Here is a 21,385-nt window from a genome sequence, read left to right as displayed (position 1 = left end):
ATGGGTGGCTCAGTGGGTTGAGCCGCTGCCTTCGGCTCAGGTCATGATCTCAGGGTCCTGGGATCGAGTTCCGCATCAGGCTCTCTGCTCAGCAGGGAGCCTGTTTCCTCCTCTCTCTCTCTCTCTGCCTGCCTCTCTGCCTACTTGTGATCTCTCTCTGTCAAATAAATAAATAAAATCTTTAGGAAAAAAAAAAAAGAATACACATAATGTGTAATAAAATATTCGGAGAAGCAGATAGGACAGTGTGGTCCAGGGGTGATGAGGATAAGAAAGATGGGCTAAAGCCGAGAGTAGAGCCAGGAGTCCTGAGAAGCTGGCAAGCCTGCAGGCCGTGTGCTCTGCGGGCACTCTGCTCTGGGCAGTATTTTGTATGGCCTGTATTACTACGTCTTCATGCCACCCTTCAAGCTACTTTTTACTGCTGTTTCCATCGGGAGGGAAGCAGGGCTCATCAGAGAGGTTAAGTGAGTTGTCCAGGGCCGTGCAGCCAGGACAGCTGGACGTGGAACTCTGGTCTCACACTTGAGAGTCTGCTCCCTGAGCCACCCTCCTGCACACTCCTGCCAGCTGGTTGTGGCGATGAACTTGCTAGCATCCAAAGCAAGCAGGAAACTAGTTGTTCCACCATTTCCAGTTATATCTCACTCTGAGTTTGTTGAGAACATCCTCAGGACTGAGGTAGCTCACACCACGCCTGGCATGTCATCAGTAGGCATTTAACAAATGCTCACCAACTGCCTGAACACACAAATGGTCAAGGACGACACACTGGTGTTGATCTGAATTTTGCCCTGGTGGCAGACGAGAGAAAGTTCTGGGGTGGAGCAAGGGCCTCAGTGGCTCCTGTGAAAGCCCCCAGCAGGAAGCCCAAGGACCCTTCCAGCTATGAATAATGCAAAACCCAAGTCTAGCTGGCTGTGTGTGACAGAGAATCTATTGGCTTTTATAACTACAAAATCCAAGGATGTTGGCATCAGGCATGGCTGGGTCCAGGGGCTGCCTAGGACTTTCATCTCGATTGGCATCATTCTCTGGCTTCCAGTCCAACTAGTAAAGGGAGTATCTCTGTTCCAGTTGAAAGAGCAGAAGAGCCAGGTTTTCATGTCCACCCCAACAGAGGGGAAGGAAGGTGGTGGAACATGCCCCTTGACCAGACCTAGCTCACGTCTGCCCTCAAACCACATGGGCGTTCTGTAGGACAGAGCTTCCTTTAAAGGAAACCAGGGCTGCAGTTTTCAAAAAGCTGGGAAATGGATTATCAGCAGACAAAACCCACCTGCCTGAGAGACAAGACCTCTGAAGGCCCACCCTCAACCCTACCCGCATGGCTGGGAACTTTTGAACCTCTGTGGCCTGCTCGTGATGGTCACTGTCAGTACCCCCATCTACTTTATGGAAGTTTCTTCAAATGGAAAGGAGATTGAAACTTGTTGGCTGAGTCATCAAAGCTGCTCAGGGGCCCCGCCAGCAGGTCCAAGACTGAAAGAACTGAGGGATGTCCTGTCTTCTAGGTAACCAGATGCCAAGCACAGGGGCCTCTGGTTGAATGGAGGGGACAGCAGCTCTGCCTCTGGCTGTTAGGGCCACTGAAGGCAGGATCAGGCTCTGACTACAGGGCTTGCCTCTATGCAGGTGGCGGCTTATGGTGGAAAGCTGCGATACACCCTTTCTTATACAGCCGGAGGGCAGGGCAGCCCATTGTCGGACCCTGACGTCCAGATCACGGTGAGCACGTGGACTCCAGCCGGGGCGCCCTCTGTCCTTTCAGCCCAGCACTCTGCCGGCCTGGCACGAGCTGGGGGGCTGAGGCCCATTTCCTCCCACCCTCAGCACCTGGTTAGACACTACCCTGGCAGAGGCCCCGCTGCTGGGAAAAGGGGGCAGTGAACGCATACGTGATTCCTTTGGGCACATGAGCTTGGGAAATCAGAGAGCTGGGAGGCTGGTGTTGTGGAGAGGCTGGGACTGGCAGAGGACCCCTCTGTCCCTGAGAGCCCCTTGGTTCCCCTCCCAATCCTGCTGCTGTCTCCCCAGGGCAACAACATCATGCTGGTGGCTTCCCAGCCAACTCTGCAAGGCTCCGAGAGGAAGAGCTTCGAGATCACTCTCCGAGAGGTGAGGGTCGCCCAACCACATCCTGGTTGACCCTCCCCTACGGCTCATTCTGCTTTGGAGCCCGACTCTGATGCCAGCTACCCCTGCCTATCCCCAGCCAGTGCCTGGAGGCCAGGGGTTTAGATAGGGGATGCTGTGGGACTAGCCCACAAAGTCCAACACCCCTCACCCACTCTTGCTGTTGTCCCCCCCCGCCCCACCAGGAATTCTGGCGCCGGCCTGACGGGCAACCAGCCACGCGGGAACATCTCCTGATGGCACTGGCCGACCTGGATGAACTCCTGGTCCGGGCCACGTTCTCCTCAATGCCACTGGCCGCCAGCATCAGCTCTGTCAGCCTGGAGGTGGCCCAGCCTGGGCCCTCGGCAGGACCCCGCGCCCTGGAGGTGGAGGAATGCCGCTGTCCCCCAGGCTATGTTGGTTTATCCTGCCAAGTAAGTGTGGCCAGCCCGAGCGCCTCTGCTCTAGTCCAGCTGGGTCAGCAAGCTGGCCAACTGGCATTTCCGTGGCCTGTGATGGCTGCCTTAACGATCATGTTCTGCGCGGTGTCTCATTTATTCTTCCGGACACCCACGAGAGATATGGAATTATCCCCTTTGCACAGATTCTTTTTGAATAGAGGCTCTGAAGGGTGAGTGGCTTACCCAAGGGCTTCCAGCTACACTCAGCCAAGGCTAAGACCCAGCTCTTGCTCCCAAGGTGCCCCCCAGAGACAGGGAGACAGCACCAGATACAAATTACCCTTGGCCAAAGCAGAGCATAGACAAGCCTCAAGGAGGTAAACAGTGTGGAGCTGGGTAGAGTTATAGGCAGGAGGGTGCACATAGCAGAAGCTAGAAGGAGGAATGTATGGAGATGTAGCCTACAATGCAGAAGGGACCCCCCCCCGAAAGCGGGGCTTGGGGGGTTGGGGTCACTTCCTTAACCCAGAGCAAGGCTCTGTTCAGTAGGGAATGCCAAGCTGTGAAGGGAGTGCTATGATCTGTGCTGGGCCTCAGGAAAATTCCTCTGGCCTGGCGAATGACCCCAGTGGAGTCCTATTTTAGAGGGAGGGCAGGAGGGTGGGTGGAACCAGAGGCCTGTCAGTTGCAGAGAACCCAAGAGCATCCCCATGCTTTGAGTGGAGACCGTGCCACATTTCTAAGCATGTAGCAGGCGACTGGTCCACGCTGGATGAGTGAGCTTGGAACGGAAGGAGGGAGATGGACAGAGGGGGAGCGGGCAGAGCTGCTGTGTCAGGCGGGCGGCCCAGAGGTCAAGTGTGGGACCTGCCAGCACCCGGACTCAGGAACTCCCCAATGGAAAGTACACGTCTCCTCCGTTTCACATCTGTGCACCTTTGCTGTGGCCACAAGAACTTTCAAATCCAAATATACGAACTTCATATCCTTTGAAGTGAGAAAATTTAACACGTTTTGAAGGAGAAGCCCTGGGGAGAGCAGCAGAATCCCATGTGCACATTTTCAGCAGCGAAGCAACACAGATTTCTAAACATCACTTTGAAATGGTTGGAAAGGGAGGGCCTGGAGGGGTTTCAAAGGAGGGGTGATGAATAGAAATTCTTTGTTTTCAGAACCCATGATTACTCCCTTAGAATGGGTAAAAACATCCTCGATCATATGTGTGCTGCCTCTTTCACTTTATTTACTGACTATAAAGGTGAAGGTGAAGACCTCCAAGGGCTCATTCCAAATCTGGGCCTCCGGAACCTTGTGTTTTCATCAAAGAGTTAAGTTTTTCAGGAGAGACCCTGCCGGAATTTTCAGGAACCAAAAGGGCATAGGGATATGTGTTCTCCGTTAAGAGTGAACTGAGACATCAGTAACTCCCCAAGTGGAGGTTCCAGGCAGGATGGGGACAGACACAGTCCGAGCTTCCGAGCGTTGAGAAAGTGAACACAAAGAGGAGCAGGGAGGTTCTGGAAAGAGGATGCTGTCGGTTAGAGGAGCTGGGCCCGGGATTTCCCAGCCTGGAGCCAATGGGAATCTAGGCTGGAGAGCCACAGGAGGGAGAGGATTCTGGTCTGTAGGCTCCAGATGGGACCACAGTGGAGATAGAGACCAGCCCTCCTCTCTCCCCAGGACTGTGCCCCAGGCTACACGCGCACTGGCAGTGGGCTCTACCTCGGCCACTGTGAGCTGTGTGAATGCAACGGCCACTCAGACCTGTGCCACCCAGAGACGGGGGCCTGCTCGGTAAGCCATACAGGGGGGCAGGGATCCCTTGGTCTGGGCCTGGGTGGGGCACAGGGTCTGCCTGGGAGGCAGGGAGGGGCAAGCTTGGGCAAGTAGGCCTTGGACCAGCAGTCTGTGGGGGGTGGGGGGTGCCCAGAAGAGGGAGTAACATTTTCTCTATAAAGAAAACTTTGCTTCCTGCTCTGTCCTCTCACTAGAGTGACACTCGTTCTCTGTGGAAGCATCAGGCTACAGAGACAAGCCAAAAAGAAAGTAAAAATGCCCTATAATTCTACCACCTGGAGGTAATCCCTGTCCGCATTAGTGCGAGTAGAACTCTTTCGTTCTTTTTCTGGGCACATATTTACACATACCAATATGTCTTTTGTTTTACAAATAAACATAGCTTCATTGTGTTTGATGATCAGCTTTTTTGCTTACAAGTTCATAAACGACTTTCCAGATCATTGAACTATTACTTGTCTGGGAATTTTTCAGAGCCGTGTGTGTGTGTGTCTGTGTATCTGTGTGTCTATCTGTGTCTGTGTCTGTGTAGAGCCCCCCATCCACCAGGGTCGAGGACTGGGTGGTTGACAGACCCCCAGCTAAAGGCAGAGCAAGCAGCAGACTCTGTTAATAAAACAAACATGAATCTCATTGGAGAACATAAAACCTACACATATTTTTATGAAGAAGCATGAATTACAAAGCTCTGCCCCACCTACCCAGGTGTATACCTTTGCTTCTCTCTGATGTCAGAGGTGTTTGGGTAGACGAACGTAAAGTGCAATCAAGGGAGTCTGCTTCTCCCTCGGCTCCTCCCCCCCCCCCCCGCTCCTGTTTTCTCTCTCTTATTCACTCTCACTCTCTCAAGTAAATAAACAAAATCTTTTTCTTATTATATATATTTTTTATTATCGGGAGGCAGACAAGCTGTAAGAGACTCTTAATCTCACAAAATAAACTGAGGGTTGCTGGGGGATGGGGGTAGGGAGAGGGGGGTGGGGTTATGGACATTGGGGAGGGTATGTGCTATGGTGAGTGCTGTGAAGTGTGTAAGCCTGACGATTCACAGACCTGTACGCCTGAGCAAATTAATACATTATATGTTAATGATAATAAAATCTTTTTTAAAAAAATATTTATTTATTTGACAGGGAGAGAGAGAGAGCACAAGCAGGGGGAGCAGCAGAGGGAGAGGGAGAAGCAGGTTCCTCACTGAGCAGGGAGCTCGATGTGGAACTGGATCCCAGGACCCCAGGATCATGACCTGAGCTAAAGGTAGACGTTTCACTGACTGAGCCACCCAGGCGCCCCAATAAAGAAGATCTTTTAAGAAAAAAAAATCAACATCATCCTTTTTAAAAGTATTTGTATTGGGGCGCCTGGGTGGTTCAGTCAGTTGAATGCCCAACTCTTGGTTTCAGCTCGGATCATGATCTCAGGGGTCATGGGATCGAGCCCCGTGTTGGGCTCCATGCTCAGTGTGGGAGTCTGCTTGGGATTCTCTGTCTCCCTGCCCCCTGGCCCTCTCATTGCTCACGTAGGCTCATGTGCACACTCTTTCTCTCTCTCAAATAAATAAATCTTTAACAAATTTTTTATTAAATTTATAACTTAAATTCCAATATAGTGAAAGTACAGTGATATATTGACAAGAAGGATAGCTGTGGGGGTGAACGTTCATTTTCATCCGTCCAGTTCCCTGTTCATCTTTGTTCCCGGCAATTGGCCGTTCTAAACTCCACTGAGGGTGGACACCCTGCAGCGACCGCTTGCTGCCATTCTACAGTTATTGCTCTACGATAGGCTCACCAACAGGGCACCTCAGTGGCTCAGTGGGTTAAGCGGCTGCCTTTCAGCTCGGATCATGATCCCAGGATCCTAGGATTGAGCCCCACGTTGGGCTCCCTGCTCAGTGGGAAGCCTGCTTCTCCCCTGCCGGAAGCTCCCCCTGCTTGTGCTTGCTTTCTATCTCTCTCCCTTGCTCTCTCTGTGTCAAATAAGTAAAATCTTCAAAAAAAAAAAAAAAAAAAAACTCATAAACATGGCACTTCCAAATCCAGGAATTACGAAATTGTACAGTTTTTGGTAAACGTTGCTGAACAGCGAGCGGCCGACACTCTTGTGCCTTGTAGCAATGCCAACACCACGCCGCCGGGGAATTCTGCGAGCTGTGTGCGCCTGGCTACTACGGAGACGCCACGGCTGGGACACCGGAGGACTGCCAGCCCTGCGCCTGCCCTCTCGCCAACCCGGAGAACATGTGGGTGCCCTCCTGGGGGGAGGGGCGTGCAGAGGATGTGGGGTGGAGAGCGGGCATCCCAGGTCCTGACCTCTGCCTCCTCTGTCCCAGGTTCTCCCGCACCTGTGAGAGCCTGGGGACTGGTGGGTATCGCTGCACAGCCTGCGAACCTGGCTACACAGGCCAGTACTGTGAGCAGTAAGTTTGCAAACAGGATGAATGGAGGAGCGGCGGGGGTGGGGAGGCAGTCTATGGCAGACTTCTAGGGGAGAGCCCTGGATGCTGTGGCTCTGGCAGGTCCCTGCCAGGTTCGCACCTCTCCCCTGCCCAAAGCCCTTCCAGGAGTCCCCATTGTCCTCGGGCCACGCCCAAGCTCCTGCCAGTTTTGACACCCAAACCTACTGTAGGTGGGCTTAACCTCTTGACTTGATGTTCAGGGCTTTCCACATGCTGTTCCCTCTACCTGGAACGTTCTTCCATTTCTAGCTAACTCCAGTTTAGCCTTCAGAGCTCGCCTTCATTCACCATTCAGCACATTTTTATTGAGCATCTACTGTATACCGTGTAGTGTGCCGAGGTGTTGGAGATAAAGTGAATGAAACAGATTCAGTCCCAGGCTTCAGGTTGCCTACCACCTGTCACGGAGGACGGGACAGCGAGTAGTCACATAAATACATCATTACGGGCAGTGAGGCATTCTCTGTGGGTGTACAGTCTGCTCCAGAGGAATTAACCAACTCAGCAGTGCCCTCCTCGGGGAGCCTCTTGGTTCTCAGGCTGGGTCGGTGCCCCCTGTCTGTGTCCCTCACTCTCACTACCTAGTTCTTGTGTTGGTTTCCCCACGACTGAGTTCTGTAGAAGCAAAAGCTTCATCACGTTCACTGTCGTGTTTTCATAACCTAGCATCGTAGTTGCTTGACAAATGTGTGTTGAATGAATATTTTCCTGGAGGATAAAGGCCTCATTAGCCCCGTTGTCCAATCTGCTGACATTGCCCTGTGCTCCCCCTTCTCAGCTCAGTGAGGCCCTGTGTTGGGGCCTCTTCAGTCTCTAAAGTCCTTCCAGAGTTGCGAGCTTCCCCACCCCCCACTGAGCACACCCCCACGGGCTTCTGGCTCTCCAAGTCCACTGTGAGGCACTGAGTCCCCTAGGACCTGGGGCCTGACAGAGCTGAGCTTTGTTCCTCCTTACAGATGTGCCCCAGGTTACGTGGGTAACCCCAACGTGCGGGGGGGCCGGTGCCTGCCACAAGGTAAGTGGGATCGGGGGGCCCAGGAGAGGGGGATGGGCAAAGCAGTGAGCCTCAGGAGTTTGAGAGCTGCTGTGTCCAGGGAGACAGAGCTGAGGGTGCGGCATGCCAGTCTCTGGGGAGACAGACATGACACAATGGCTCGAGCCGGGAGCCTCCTGCCTGAATGGCCTGTCCTGTCCTGCCTCTAGCAATTGCAGCCCCACTGGTGGTCCAGGTACATCCAGCTCACAGCATAGTACCCCAAGGCGCCTCCCACTCCCTGCGGTGCCAGGTCACCGGGAGCTCACCCCACTACTTCTACTGGTCCCGTGAGGATGGGCGTCCCATGCCCAGCAGCACCCAGCAGCGACATCAAGGTACCCAGGACCCTGGACCCCTCGGCCCTGTGAGCCACCCCAGTGGGAGGGAAGGCACAGGCCGGTTTGCTGGGATCCTGTCCTTACACACAAGACCGGGTGGGAGAGGCAGTGCCTCTGCCCTCATGAGCTCCCAACCACTCCGCACCAGGCTCTGAGCTCCACTTCCCCAGTGTCCAGCCCTCGGATGCCGGCATCTACATCTGCACCTGTCGTAATCTCCATCACGCCAACAGCAGCCGGGCAGAGCTGCGGGTCACCGGTGAGTCCCTGTTCCCCGCCTCCCCAGGCCCTGTGTGGCTGGACTAGAGACACAGTGAGGGGGTTGTGCTTGGACAGGGGTGCTGGCCATGGAGATGGAGAGATGATGGAGTAGACACTAGTTTTAGGGACAGATCTGGCAGGATTTGGTTGTGGTCAGTGAGAGAGAAAGAAAGGCTAGGTTGATGCCCAGGGCTGTGGCCTCCAGCAGGTAGGCAAATGAGGTGCCTTGTACTGAGATGGAGTAGGCACAGCAGGAGAGTGTTTTCAGTGGGGCTCCCCCAAAGCTGAGTCTGGGATGAGCATGTACATGCCGGTAGTTTATTTGGAGGTGAGGTGAGGTAGGAAAGAGAAGGCATCCCGTAAAGGGCATGTGACCGAGCACATTCCCACCGTGGGCTGAAATTCTGGGAAACTCTAGAGTAAGCTGTGCATGTTGGCATCACCCTGCCCCCCAGGGTCAATTGATCGAGGCCTCATCTAGGAGCACCAGGTCCCCTGTGTACTGCACTACTTCTGGGGGTTAGGAGCACAGGAGTCTCCAGTGGTCTGAGAATGACTTTGGGCATAACAGTGCAGCAGCTGGCAGAAGTCAGGCAGGCGGGAAGTGACATGGCAAGGGGACATGAGCAGGGTACCAGCAGCACCTGCCATAGACAGGTCAGAGGGCTTCACAGGGTTGGTTTTGGACTTGTTGAAGTTTGAGGGATTTGAGAAAACATCTAAGCAGGTATATCAGGAAGGCATTTTGGGATGGAAGCCTGGAATTCAGGAAAGAGGTCCTGGCAGAGAAATGCGTTCAAGAACTCTCGGCACATGGGGCGCCTGGGTGGCTCAGTGGGTTAAGCCTCTGCCTTCGGCACAGGTCATGATCCCGGGGTCCTGGGATCGAGCCCCACATCGGGCTCTCTGCTCAGCAGGGAGCCTGCTTCCCTTCTTCTCTCTCTGCCTGCCTCTCTGCCTACTTGTGATCTCTCTATGCCAAATAAATAAACAAACAAACAAAAAAAAATCTTAAAAAAAAAAAAAACTCTAGGCACAGAGAACGTGTGGAAGGCCGTGGAACAGAATGGAATTGCCCAGTGAGAGCATGGCTTAAGGACAGGGCCTACGAAGCCCCAAGGAGCTCCAGCTCAAACATGTCGAGTTGAAGAGAGAGGATAGCGAAACGGGGTGAAGCAGTTGCAGCCAGTGAGATAGGAAGAGAGCAGGGGGACGTCGTATGTTTGGGGTCGTGGGGAGGGGGCTTCCGGGAAGGCACCGTCGGCCTCACCGGCTGCCCTGGGGAAGTCAGATGTGAGCAGAGCAGTGACCCTTGAAGGTCATGCTTTGACAAGAGCCACTGTCAGTGCAGAGGAAGGGTAGAAACCAGATGAGAGAAAGACAAAGAATGGAGGCGAATGTAGACAGCAAATATAACAGTGCTGTCAAGAGTCCTGGTTCTGAAGGAAGGCCAAGAAATAAGGCAGTAGCTGAAGAGAGAGTATGAGGTCACGGGAGTGTTTTCGAAAGGAAATTCTAGAATGATCAAGAGAGAGAGGAGGGACTGACGTAGCAAGAGAGCCCGTGGAGGAAGCCGTTTGGGGCATGGAAAGACAGGATGGGGATGGGGGATGGGAGGGTCTCTTCCTGCAGGGCCGAGGCAGAGGGAGGGTGGGTGGGTTTGGGAAGATGAACGAAGTCATCTGCCTGGTAGATTAACGGCCTGGTAGTTTCGATTGCCTCAGCAAGTGTGAATTGAAGCCCTTAGCCAAGGACGTGGAAGGGAGTGCAGGTGTGTGGAGAGGTTGGGAGAAGGTGCAAAATTGTTGGGGAGGAAGGAAACTCCCACCGGACAGAGGCGGCCAGTTGGAGTGAAGTGTCGAGAGCGGTTTTGTGGCCGGTGATTCTGAAGTGGAGCCAGGTGGGCTCGTGGCAAGAGGCTGTCAGAGCACAGGCCGCGGTGGCTCAGTGCCAGCAGGTGCACCACGGGGTTGAGCCAGGTTGAGGGAGGGAGGCATCAGGGAACACAGTGGAATGGAAGCCAGCCTGGCAGGGAATCCCCTCCCAGACAGGGTGATGGAGAGAGAGAAAGCAGCCATAGGACAAGAGCCCGGCCAGCACCTAGCTCACGGCGGGCCTCCTGTCCCCGCAGAGGCTCCCAGCAAGCCCATCACGGTGACCGTGGAGGAGCAACGCAGCCAGAGCGTGCGCCCTGGAGCCGACGTCACCTTCATCTGCACAGCCAAAAGCAAGGTGGGCAGAGCTGGGCGGGGACCTCAGGGAGGGAGGCTCTGCCTTCTAGCGTCTGCTCTGACAAACTGTCCATTCTCCTGGCCCCGCCCACAGTCTCCAGCTTACACCCTCGTTTGGACCCGCCTGCACAACGGGAAGCTGCCAGCCAGGGCCATGGACTTCAACGGCATCCTGACCATTCGCAACATCCAGCCGAGTGACGCGGGCACTTATGTGTGCACCGGCTCCAACATGTTCGCCATGGACCAGGGCACAGCCACACTGCATGTGCAAGGTACACGGGTCATTGCCATGACTGGCCCATCCCCCTGCAGCCTTCTCCCATGCCCACCAGGACTAGCGAGCGTGTCTTTATTCAGGGGGCAGTTTGTGAACATCTCCGGAGTGCTAGGTCCCGGCTAGATGGAAGAAGAGGGGGAGGGGACAGGCAGGAGCTCTGCCCTCCCACGCCACATGTAGTGATAGGGATGCAGTAAGTCTGGGAACAAATGAGAAAGCGGCGTAATTCCACATGGCGATGAGGGCTAGGATAGGAGTATACAGTGAGGTGGGAGGAAGGTGGCTACTCACGGGGGGTGGTCAGGCTGGGCCTCTCTGAGGAGGTGATATCTGGGCTGAGAGCTGAAGGAAAACAAGGTGTTCAGCCACTTGAAGAGCTGGCAGAGTGTTCTTGGCGCAGGAAGCAGCATGTGCAAAGGCCCTGAAGCAGGAGCATTTTGATGTGTTTGAGCATCATCAGGGCTGGTGTAGCTGGAGCTATGGAAGGGGGTGAGGGGCACCGGGGTGGCTCGTTGGTCTGCCTTCCGCTCAGGTCATGATCCCAAAGTCCCAGGAGAAAGCCCCATGTCTGGCTTTTTTTTCCCCTGACCAATTGTGCGCACGCTCTCCCTCTTTCTCAAATAAATAAATAAAAATGTTTTTTAAAGTGGGGGTTGTAGGTGAGGAACTTGAAGCTGTGAGCAAAGGTGGATCACAGCAGGGAGTTCAGATTTTATCCTAAAAGCTCCTGGGAGTTACGGCCGGGCCTAAAGTGGGGAAGTATGAAGATCCCTATGGACATTTTCAAAGCTTCCTGTGGCCACTCTGTGAACAGACAGCCACAGGGGGCTAGAGCAGAGGCAGAGAGAGGAGCAGCAAGGGGGATACTCCCCACCCTGACTGCACCCCCAACCTCCCCCATCAGCCTCGGGTACCCCGTCTGCCCCCGTGGTCTCCATCCACCCACCGCAACTCACCGTGCAGCCCGGGCAGATGGCCGAGTTCCGCTGCAGCGCCACGGGGAACCCCGCACCCACCCTTGACTGGACAGGTGAAGCCATGTCAGGACTGCCGGCGGGGCCCACCACTCCTGGATGGGTGGGGAGGCAGGGGCAGGACTGGAGGCTGTGGGATCTGCAAGCCGGCAGGCCTAGCTCTGCCAGTCCCGGGGTTGCTGATCACCCCCTCTCCATCAGGGGGCCCTGGCGGCCAGCTCCCTCAGAAGGCACAGATCCATGGCGGCATCCTGCGCCTGCCAGCTGTTGAGCCCTCGGATCAAGCCCAGTACCTGTGTCGTGCCCGTAACAGCGCCGGGCAGCACGTGGCCAGAGCCGTGCTCCACGTGCACGGTGAGGGGACAGGACTGAGGGCGGAGCTTGGGAGCACCCGGACCGTCCAGAGGGCTGTTTTCACGGGGTTCTGTGCACAGGGGGCAGCGGGCCCAGGGTCCAGGTGAGTCCAGAGAGGACTCAGGTGTACGAAGGCCGCACTGTGAGGCTGTACTGCAGGGCCGCGGGTGTGCCCAGCGCCACCATCACCTGGAGGAAGGAAGGGGGCAACCTCCCCCCACAGGTGAGGAGAGCTGTCGAACCGGGCCGTCAGGCTCACAGGGTTCCAGCACCTGCCACCTTCGCTTCCCGCCTTCCTGCCTCCACTTCCTTCCCCGTCTCCTCCCCTCCTGGTTTTCCTCACATCCAGAGTGACAGCCTGCTCAGACCTCCTGTCTGGTGTACCCGAGCAGGTAGCCCCTGTCGGCCTCTTGCTTTGCCACCCGCCTCTGCCCTCTGTGTCCAACTGAGCCCCGGTATTGGCTCTGTGCTTGCCTCTACCCATCCCTGCTGGCTAGCCCTCGCCAGGCTGCCTCGCCCCCTTGGGCAGCTGACCCTTCTCACTGTGCGGCAGGCCCGGTCCGAGCGCACAGACATCGCCACACTGCTCATCCCGGCCATCACGGCGGCTGACGCCGGCTTCTACCTCTGCGTGGCCACCAGCCCCGCAGGCACTGCGCAGGCCAGGATCCAAGTGGTTGTCCTTCCAGGTGCGGGGCCTCTGGGGACGGAAGCAGTGGGGAGGGGAAAGCTCGGGGAGGCCTCCCAAGGCCGACTCCATTCGCCTCTGGCCCCAGCCTCAGGTGCCAGCTCCCCACCGGTCAGAATTGAGTCCTCATCACCATCCGTGACTGAAGGCCAGACGCTGGACCTCAACTGTGTGGTGGCAGGGCTGGCCCACACCTCCATCACGTGGTACAAGCGAGGAGGCAGTCTCCCTCCCCACAGCCAGGTATGGGGGTCCCCAAGCCTGTGGCAGGGGCCCTGGGGGTGATTCGATGCTCTCCACAGGCAACCATCAACCCTGATTTCCCTCCCTCTCCAGCTTCTTCATGGGGCAGCTTGGAGCGGAGCCAGGGAGAGCTTGATGAATGACTCACCAAGGCTCAGAGGGAGTGGTGGCTACGGTCCCCTCTCGTCCACACACCTTTCTGTCCCACCCTGTCCCAGGTGCACGGCTCCCGGTTACGGATTCCCCAGGTTTCACCAGCTGATTCTGGAGAATATGTATGCCGAGTGGAGAACGAGTCGGGCCCCAAGGAGGCCTCCATCATCGTCTCTGTCTTCCACAGCACCCACTCGGGCCCTAGCTACACCCCAGGTGAGGGGCTGAGCGGGGCCAGGCAGGGACCGAGCCCTAGGATCTCCCCACTGCTCCCAGGGAAGCAGTAGTCTCTTCGGTGACATCAGGGCAAGAGGGGGCACTCTAGGCCAGCTTTGGGGATGTGAAGGGACAGAGGGTGAGGGCAAGGTTGGTCTGGCTTACCTGGGGCCTCACAGTGAGGTTACTGTTTCAGATTTTGTCAGGAAGCAGCAGTCAGGATTAAACTGAGTTGGGAGTCCAGCTGACCTGGGTTTAAATCCTCCCTCCACCTTCTGTCAGCCTTGAACTAAGTCATGTCACGTTTTAGGGCTCAGTTCCTTCATGTGTGAAATGGGAACAGTAGCACTACCCTGTGGCGTGAGCAGATGATAAAGGCCGTCTAGAGGAGAGTTGTAGCGTTTTTGTCCGTGTCTGTTGGCCCAGCCTGGGCACTGAAGGGCTTTGGTTGCCCACAGGCCGTGGCAGCTCATCAAAGATCAGGGAGTCACAGGTGGGCAAATGGGCCTCGAATTCGAAGTTGGAGGTGGATGAGGGAAGCAGGGGCCTGACTGTGCTGAGGTAGAAAAGCATGGTCCTAGTCTTAGAAAGGTCTCCCATCTGCCTTCCCGTGCTAGGGCCCGGTCCTGTCCCAGGGCGCTCTGCCCCAGGGCTGTGGGACTGGGGCTCAGGAGCCCAGGTCCCTTACTAGTTCCTCTGTACCAGTTCCTGGAGGAGGCCCTCTGGGCGGCTCCCAGCCCATCCGCATCGAGTCCTCCTCTTCTCATGTGGCCGAAGGGCAGACCCTGGACCTGAACTGCGTGGTGCCCGGGCAGGCCCACGCCCAGGTCACATGGCACAGGCGCGGGGGCAGCCTCCCCGCTCGGCACCAGGTACAGCAGCTCCCAGGACCAGCCCGCCGGAGGGGTGGATAGGATGCCTCCGGCCGCCTTCCAACCCTCCCTGTTTGCACTCAGACCCATGGCTCGCTGCTGCGGCTGCACCAGGTGTCCCCAGCCGACTCAGGCGAGTACGTGTGCCGCGTGGTCCTTGGCTCCGGGCCCCTGGAGACCTCTGTCCTGGTCAACATTAAGGCCTCCGGCTCCCCTGCGGGCTCCATCCCTGGTGAGGAACTGCCAAGGGCAGGGCACACAGGAGGGGCTGAGGTCCTAGTGACCCCACCTGCCATTGGGAGGGTGGGAACAGGAGGCCCACTCTGGAGCTGGCGACTCCACTTCTCCGGGTGACCCGCTATCTCCCAGTCACTTTTCCCTGACCACGCAACTGCCTCCTCTTCCTCTCCCAAACTACCCCCTTTTCCCCCACTTCCTTGCTCCCTTCTATAAGGCTTGGCCACTGCCCTGGCCCTCTTCTCCGGGCACCTCAGCTGAGGACATCAAGTCCAGGCCACCAAACCCCCAAGCATATGAGAGCCTGGCCGGACTGGCCCTGAGGTAGACCCTTCTGGCGCTCCCTCCTGGGGGGCATCTGCTACCTTTGCTTCTTTCCCCACAGCCCCGGCACCTGTCCCACCTGTCCGGATCGAGTCCACATCCCCAACGGTGGCTGAGGGGCAGACCCTGGATCTGAGCTGTGTGGTGGCAGGGCAGGCCCATGCCCAGGTCACATGGTACAAGCGTGGGGGCAGCCTCCCCGCCAGGCACCAGGTGCGCGGTGGCAGGAGGGCGGGAGGGGCTGGCCAGGCCAAGCTCTGGGCAGTGAGTTGAGGGAGTCCTGGCCCCTAAGCTGAGCGGCTGGCAGTTCCCAGCTCAGAGGAGCCTGGGAGAGGGGCATTGCTAGGCTCTCACACCCCTGCCCCTGACTGCCCAGGTCCGCGGCTCCCGCCTGTACATCTTCCAGGCCTCGCCGGCTGATGCCGGCGAATACGTTTGCCGAGCCAGCAATGGGATGGAGGCCTCCATCACAGTCACAGTAACCAGGAACCACGGGGCCAACTTCGCCTACCGTGAGTGGGGCCACCAGGTTGTGCTGGGACAGAAGACAGGTTGCGTGGGGTTAGTTGTAGAGAACCGGATTGACTGGTGACCATCTTCTCCCCCAGCTCCGGGCAGCTCCCAGCCCATCCGCATCGAGTCCTCCTCCTCCCACGTGGCTGAAGGGCAGACCCTGGACTTGAACTGCGTGGTGCCCGGGCAGGCCCACGCCCAGGTCACGTGGCATAAGCGCGGGGGCAGTCTCCCCACCCGACATCAGGTATAGGCCTAGAATACGGATAGGCCAAGAAGGGGACTGGAGGGAGGCCCTAGGTGGTGCAGGTCAAGGATGGGGACTAGACAGAGGCTGGCTCCTCGGAGTCAGGGAGAGCCTTGGACGTCACTGCTCAGGTGTCTGGTACAATGGTTAGAACCCAGACTCAAGGACGGGCCAGCGAAGGTGTGAATGCTGCTTCCACCTTGAGCGAGTTACTTAACCTCTGTGACTTCTGTGTCCTTGAGCGAGTTACTTAACCTCTCCGTGCCATAGCTTCAGTGTCTAAAGTGCTGTCTTACAGAATTGTAAGGGTGCCGGGTTTGCAGAGCGAAGGCACTTAATATATGTGCAAAGTGCTCAGAGCTCTGGCCAGTAGAAATCGCTGAGCTATTGTTCATGTGATGCCATTGATATTACTGTGTTCTGAACAGCTTAGGATGCTATCCATTGTGAGATGCGTACAAGTTTTTATACTCCTAAGGAAAGAAAGTTGCAGCTTATGATTGTAAAATTATTTACTGAAAGATGCATCTTGATTTCAGAGACATTAAAAAGCATGTCTTAGAATTGATGGAAGGTAGAATTAGTGCTTACCCTTTTCACCATCACTCCTCCTGGCCACCTCCTACTCTTGGGACAAGTCTCCCCCTAAGCAGATGCAGCTGATGGCCAAGCCCTAGGGATCAGAGAGTGAGGCAAGCATGCAGGTTATGGGTGCAGGGTCCCATGAGGACCCCCTCTGAGCTCACCTCCATTCCGGCCAGACCCACGGCTCACTGCTGAGACTACACCAGGTGTCCCCAGTTGACTCGGGCGAATATGTGTGCCGCGTGGTAGGTGGCTCGGTGCCCCTGGAGGCCTCTGTCCTGGTGACCATTGAGCCTGCAGGTTCTGTACCCGGTAAGCAGTACTGGGGTAGGGTGGGGCTAGGGGCCTAGCCGTGGGAGACACTGGCAGGATCCCACGAGACCAGTACAGCCCCCCCCCACACACACACACACTTCTAGCCAGGGATTGACCCTCTGCTTCTGTCCCCAGCACTGGGGGTCACCCCTCCTGTCCGGATCGAGTCGTCATCCTCCCACGTGGCCGAAGGGCAGACCCTGGATCTGAACTGCCTGGTCGCTGGGCAGGCCAATGCCCAGGTCACATGGCACAAACGCGGTGGCAGCCTCCCCACGCGGCACCAGGTAGGAGGCAGGGGAACTAAGTGGGAGCCTGAAGGACCCTGGTGACTACAGAGATGAGTGCACAGGCTTTGAATTCAGGCATATCTGAGTTCAGACACTGTCCTGCCAGTTTGCCTGCTATGTGACTTTAGGGCAAGTCATTTGACCTCCCTGATCCTCAGTGTCCTCCTCTGGCAAGTGGGCTCATACTGCCTACCTCCCCTGCCCCACAGAACATCAACAAGTTTTGGTCACCCACTTCTTTTCACTGGACCCAGTCCCGACACGGGGGCAGCGGAATTGACTGGTCATGAGTGGTGGTCTTTCCAGTCGAGTTGACTGGACCGGGCTGGGTGCAGGGCCAGGGAAGGGAGCAGGAGCCTGGCTGGGAGCCCTGGGGCCTGACTCTGAGCCTGACTTCCTCCTGCCCCGCCCAGGTGCATGGCTCAAGGCTGCGCCTGCCCCAGGTGACCCCAGCTGACTCTGGGGAGTACGTGTGCCGCGTGGTGAGTAGCTCGGGCACCCAAGAAGCCTCCATCCTTGTCACCATCCAGCAGCGCCTTAGCCCCTCCCACCGTGAGTATCTCAGGTCATAACAAATGCTGGGGTACTGCTAGGACCACTCCAACCTCAGCAGCTCCCACACCCTGCTCCTGTCTCGCCCTCCCAGCTCAGGGTGTGGTGTACCCCGTCCGCATCGAGTCGTCCTCGGCCTCCCTGGCCAATGGACACGTCCTGGACCTCAACTGCCTGGTGGCCAGCCAAGCCCCCCACACCATCACCTGGTATAAGCGGGGAGGCAGCCTGCCCAGCCGGCACCAGGTATGGAGGCATTGGGGGCGGGGAGTGGGAGCAAAAACTAGGCACACCGTCCCTCACGGGATTCCAAAGGGGCTGTGAGCATCTTTTCTGTGGTCAGTCAATTAGCAAACATTGAACATTCTTAACTTGGTGGGCCCTGGACCAATGCTGAGAATACATAGGTCCTACTGACCCCAGCTGGAACCCATATCTTAACAGAACATTCTATGATTTACTCACTTACTGAATGTCCCTGAGAATCTGCTCCCGGCCAAGTCTGTGCCTGGCACTAAGGATTCCAGGTGGAATGAGGTGGTGCCTGGCCTCAGGGAGCTCACAGGCTAGGGGACAAGGCGGACACAGCCCGTGACAACAGTGTAACAGAAACCACAACAGGGCACCATGGAGTCACCAGGGATGGTCACAGCAGGCTCTTGGCTTGGATGACAGGCGAGAATAGTACAAAGGATAGAGGCACTGTCCACCCCAGCCTGGAGCCTCAGGAAGGCCCCAGAGGGCGTTCTGAAGGACATTTGGGTGGCAGCCAGCCCCAGCGAGGTGGCAAGGCTCCTAGAGTCTGGGGCGGCAGCACTTGAGTCGTGGAGATGCTGCCCCCCACCCACTGACTTATTCATGCTGCCCCGCAGATCGTGGGCTCCCGCCTCCGGATCCCCCAGGTGACACCGGCCGACTCGGGCGAGTATGTGTGTCATGTCAGCAATGGCGGCGGCTCCCAGGAGACCTCACTCATTGTAACCATCGAGGGCAGTGGATCCTCCCATGGTGAGCGGGCACAGGGCAGGGGGTCCAGGCAAGTGGGCTCGGGGAGGCAGATAGGGCCCTGGTGCCATCACTGTTGACTAACTCTGACTGTATGGCCTGTCCTGTCTGTCTCCAGTGCCCAGTGTCTCCCCACCCATCAGGATCGAGTCCTCGTCCCCCACCGTGGTCGAAGGGCAGACTTTGGATCTGAACTGTGTGGTCGCTGGGCAGCCCCAGGCCACCATCACGTGGTACAAGCGTGGGGGCAGCCTTCCTGCCCAGCACCAGGTACAGAGTGGAGCCGGGCCAGCAAGGGCAGAACCCCTGTCACCGGGACGGGCATTGCAAGGATAAACCCTGTGGGCAAAGAACTGGAAGTGAAGCCCTTGCTGGCAGTCCTGGGGCAGTCCTCTCTCCTGCCCTGCGTAAACAGAGGGTGGCCTCAGCAGGTCTAATGAGGGAGGCCCAGGAGGAGGCCTGAGCCAGCTGGTGACTTCTTGGTCCCTCAACCCCTCTCCCTCTCCTTCCCCATGTGCCCCAGGCCCATGGCTCCCGCCTGCGGCTGAACCACATGTCTGTGGCTGACTCGGGCGAGTACGTGTGCCGGGCCAACAACAACATCGATGCCCAGGAGGCCTCCATCATGGTCTCAGTCTCCCCTGGCGCCGGCAGCCCCTCCGGTGAGTCCGACAAAGGCCAAAAAGGGACCAGGAGACACAGGGAACAGTGCTCCCTGGGGGGTCAGCAGTCAGAGCTCTCACATGAGGGCGGCGGTCTGGGTCAAGGGCTTTGCAGCAAGATGCCTGGGTTCGAATCCTGCCTGCGCCGCTAAGAGACTTGGGACTTCCTCTCCTCCCTCGGCTTCGTTTCCTCATCAGCAGCATGAGGATGTCGGTCGCTCCAGCCCCATGTTGCTGTTCACTATGGTGACCACCGGCCACACGTGGCAATGGCAGTCAAAGTTTAACATTCGCATCATCATGTTGGAGTGCTTCGTAGCTACACACAGCTAGCAGCTGCTATACTGGGCCGTACAGATGAAAGAGTATTTCCGCAATCACAGAAAGTTCATGAATCCTATGAGGATTTTATTTTAAGGACTTTATTTACCTGAGAGAGAGAGAGCAGGAGCAGAGAGGGGCGGGCAGAGGGAGAGGGAGAAGCCAGCTCCCCACTCAGCAGGGAGCCCAATGCAGGGCTCCACCCGAGGACCCCAGGATCCTGACCTGAGCCACAGGCACACGCTTTATCGACTGAGCCACTAGGTGCCCAGTGAATTCTAGGGGGATGAAATGAGTTCACACACACGGTGCTTCCAGCAGTACCTGCCCCACTCCGCATGCTTAGCAGCCGTTAACTACCATTTTATCTTCGGCCATGGGTTTCCACGGCTGAGGCTCCCACCAACCCAGTCATTCCCAAATCTGCTTCTGCGCCTGCAGCCCCTGGCAATGCTGTGCCCATCAGAGTTGAGTCCTCCTCCTCCCACGTGGCTGAAGGGCAGACTGTGGACCTGAACTGCGTGGTCCCTGGACAGGCCCACGCCCAGGTCACGTGGCAGAAGCGCGGGGGCAGCCTCCCCACTCACCACCAGGTATGGGAGTCGGGGGGGCTGGGCGTGGTGGGAAGGCTGCTGAATGTGGGGCTCCTGGCTAGAGGCCCTCCCCTGAGATCCACTCAGGAAGTCCCTGGGGGCACAGTGCTTTACCCAGGTCAGAAGCCAGACCTTGGCCCCAGCCTTCCGGCATTCTGACAGCTCTCTCCCTCTGTTCCCGTTTCCCCGTCCTGCCCCTGCTCAGGCCCACGGCTCCCGGTTGAGGCTGTACCAGGTGTCCCCAGCTGACTCGGGCGAGTATGTGTGCCACGTGGTGAGCGACTCAGGCCCCCTGGAGGCCTCAGTCCTGGTCAACATCGAGGCCTCCGGCTCCAGCGCTCTTCCTGTCCCTGGTGAGGTTGGAGAAGGGAGGCCGGCCGGCGGGGAGGGTTGGAGGGAACCAGCAGGCAGAGGTCAGGAACCAAGTCAGGTGGGATGTCCAGGGCCCAGGAACTAGACTCGGGAGTCTGGCCTGTGCGGGCAGGAGTCCCAGCGTCTCTGTCCACGCTCTGAGATGTTGCAAAAGGGACTCCGTGCTTCACCTTCCTCATCCGCAAAGTGGGGATCGCAAACTCTTGCAACAATACCTGCGTTCGGGCACCTGGGTGGCTCAGTGGGTTGGGCCTCTGCCTTTGGCTCAGGTCATGATCTCAGGGTCTTGGGATCAAGTCCCGCATCGGGCTCTCTGCTTGGCGGGGAGCCTGCATCCTCCTCTCTCTCTGCCTGCCTCTCTGCCTACTTGTGGTCTCTCTCTCTCTGCCAAATAAATAAATAAATAATCTTTAAAAAAAAAAAAACAAAAAAAAAAACAAAAAAAAAAACAATACCTGCGTTCCCTAAAGGCTGGGACTGCACCTCCGTGAGTACGGGAGGGGGCTCTCGAGGGGGTCCCTCATAAAAACCTTTTGTATTCGCGGTGGTGTATTGGAGAAAAACAGCCGCATATGAAACCCACCATGATTTCAGGGAAATCACTGCCCGCGACGCCGCTGAGTGTTGACGGGTTTTGTTAAGTAAATCAATTGACCGGAAAATGGGAAATAATTACTACGTGGCTGTAGCGGATGTGATCGTAGTATGGGAATTGCTGAGAAATAAACGTGATCTAGCACTTACAGGGTGCTGGGCCCTGTTCCGTTTACATGTTTCGCCCATTTCCTCCTCGCAACAATTGAGGTCGGTGTGACTATTCTCCCATTTTACAGATGGGAAACTGAAGCACGGAGAGGTGAAGTCGCTCTCCGAAGGTCCTACAGCTCCTGAATGGCAGAGCTGGGTCTTGAACCCAGATAATCTGGCCCTGGAGTCTGGGTTCTTAGGC

General features: G+C 56.9%; 1 protein-coding gene across 1 annotated transcript in view; it reads left to right on the top strand.

The window, feature by feature from the left end:
- The window catches only part of HSPG2 (heparan sulfate proteoglycan 2), a 98,877-nt gene that overhangs the window by 60,628 nt on the left and 16,864 nt on the right, over nt 1–21,385 (top strand). Inside the window, exons 34-64 of the mRNA XM_059376567.1 lie at nt 1,636–1,728; nt 2,038–2,118; nt 2,322–2,552; nt 4,200–4,313; nt 6,431–6,558; nt 6,649–6,735; nt 7,731–7,789; nt 7,978–8,145; nt 8,297–8,407; nt 10,541–10,641; nt 10,735–10,915; nt 11,825–11,950; nt 12,096–12,248; nt 12,329–12,471; nt 12,802–12,937; nt 13,025–13,179; nt 13,398–13,548; nt 14,254–14,420; nt 14,505–14,652; nt 15,043–15,194; nt 15,358–15,493; nt 15,590–15,741; nt 16,503–16,638; nt 16,777–16,928; nt 17,345–17,483; nt 17,578–17,729; nt 18,356–18,491; nt 18,607–18,758; nt 19,012–19,150; nt 19,913–20,064; nt 20,270–20,417. Coding sequence (XP_059232550.1) covers nt 1,636–1,728; nt 2,038–2,118; nt 2,322–2,552; nt 4,200–4,313; nt 6,431–6,558; nt 6,649–6,735; nt 7,731–7,789; nt 7,978–8,145; nt 8,297–8,407; nt 10,541–10,641; nt 10,735–10,915; nt 11,825–11,950; nt 12,096–12,248; nt 12,329–12,471; nt 12,802–12,937; nt 13,025–13,179; nt 13,398–13,548; nt 14,254–14,420; nt 14,505–14,652; nt 15,043–15,194; nt 15,358–15,493; nt 15,590–15,741; nt 16,503–16,638; nt 16,777–16,928; nt 17,345–17,483; nt 17,578–17,729; nt 18,356–18,491; nt 18,607–18,758; nt 19,012–19,150; nt 19,913–20,064; nt 20,270–20,417 — 4,279 coding nt within the window. The remainder of the gene's footprint in view (nt 1–1,635; nt 1,729–2,037; nt 2,119–2,321; nt 2,553–4,199; nt 4,314–6,430; nt 6,559–6,648; nt 6,736–7,730; nt 7,790–7,977; nt 8,146–8,296; nt 8,408–10,540; nt 10,642–10,734; nt 10,916–11,824; nt 11,951–12,095; nt 12,249–12,328; nt 12,472–12,801; nt 12,938–13,024; nt 13,180–13,397; nt 13,549–14,253; nt 14,421–14,504; nt 14,653–15,042; nt 15,195–15,357; nt 15,494–15,589; nt 15,742–16,502; nt 16,639–16,776; nt 16,929–17,344; nt 17,484–17,577; nt 17,730–18,355; nt 18,492–18,606; nt 18,759–19,011; nt 19,151–19,912; nt 20,065–20,269; nt 20,418–21,385) is intronic.

Source organism: Mustela nigripes, chromosome 14 (assembly GCF_022355385.1).
Source record: "Mustela nigripes isolate SB6536 chromosome 14, MUSNIG.SB6536, whole genome shotgun sequence".
NCBI classification, from domain to species: domain Eukaryota; kingdom Metazoa; phylum Chordata; class Mammalia; order Carnivora; family Mustelidae; genus Mustela; species Mustela nigripes.
This window is presented reverse-complemented; position numbering and strand designations above follow the sequence as displayed.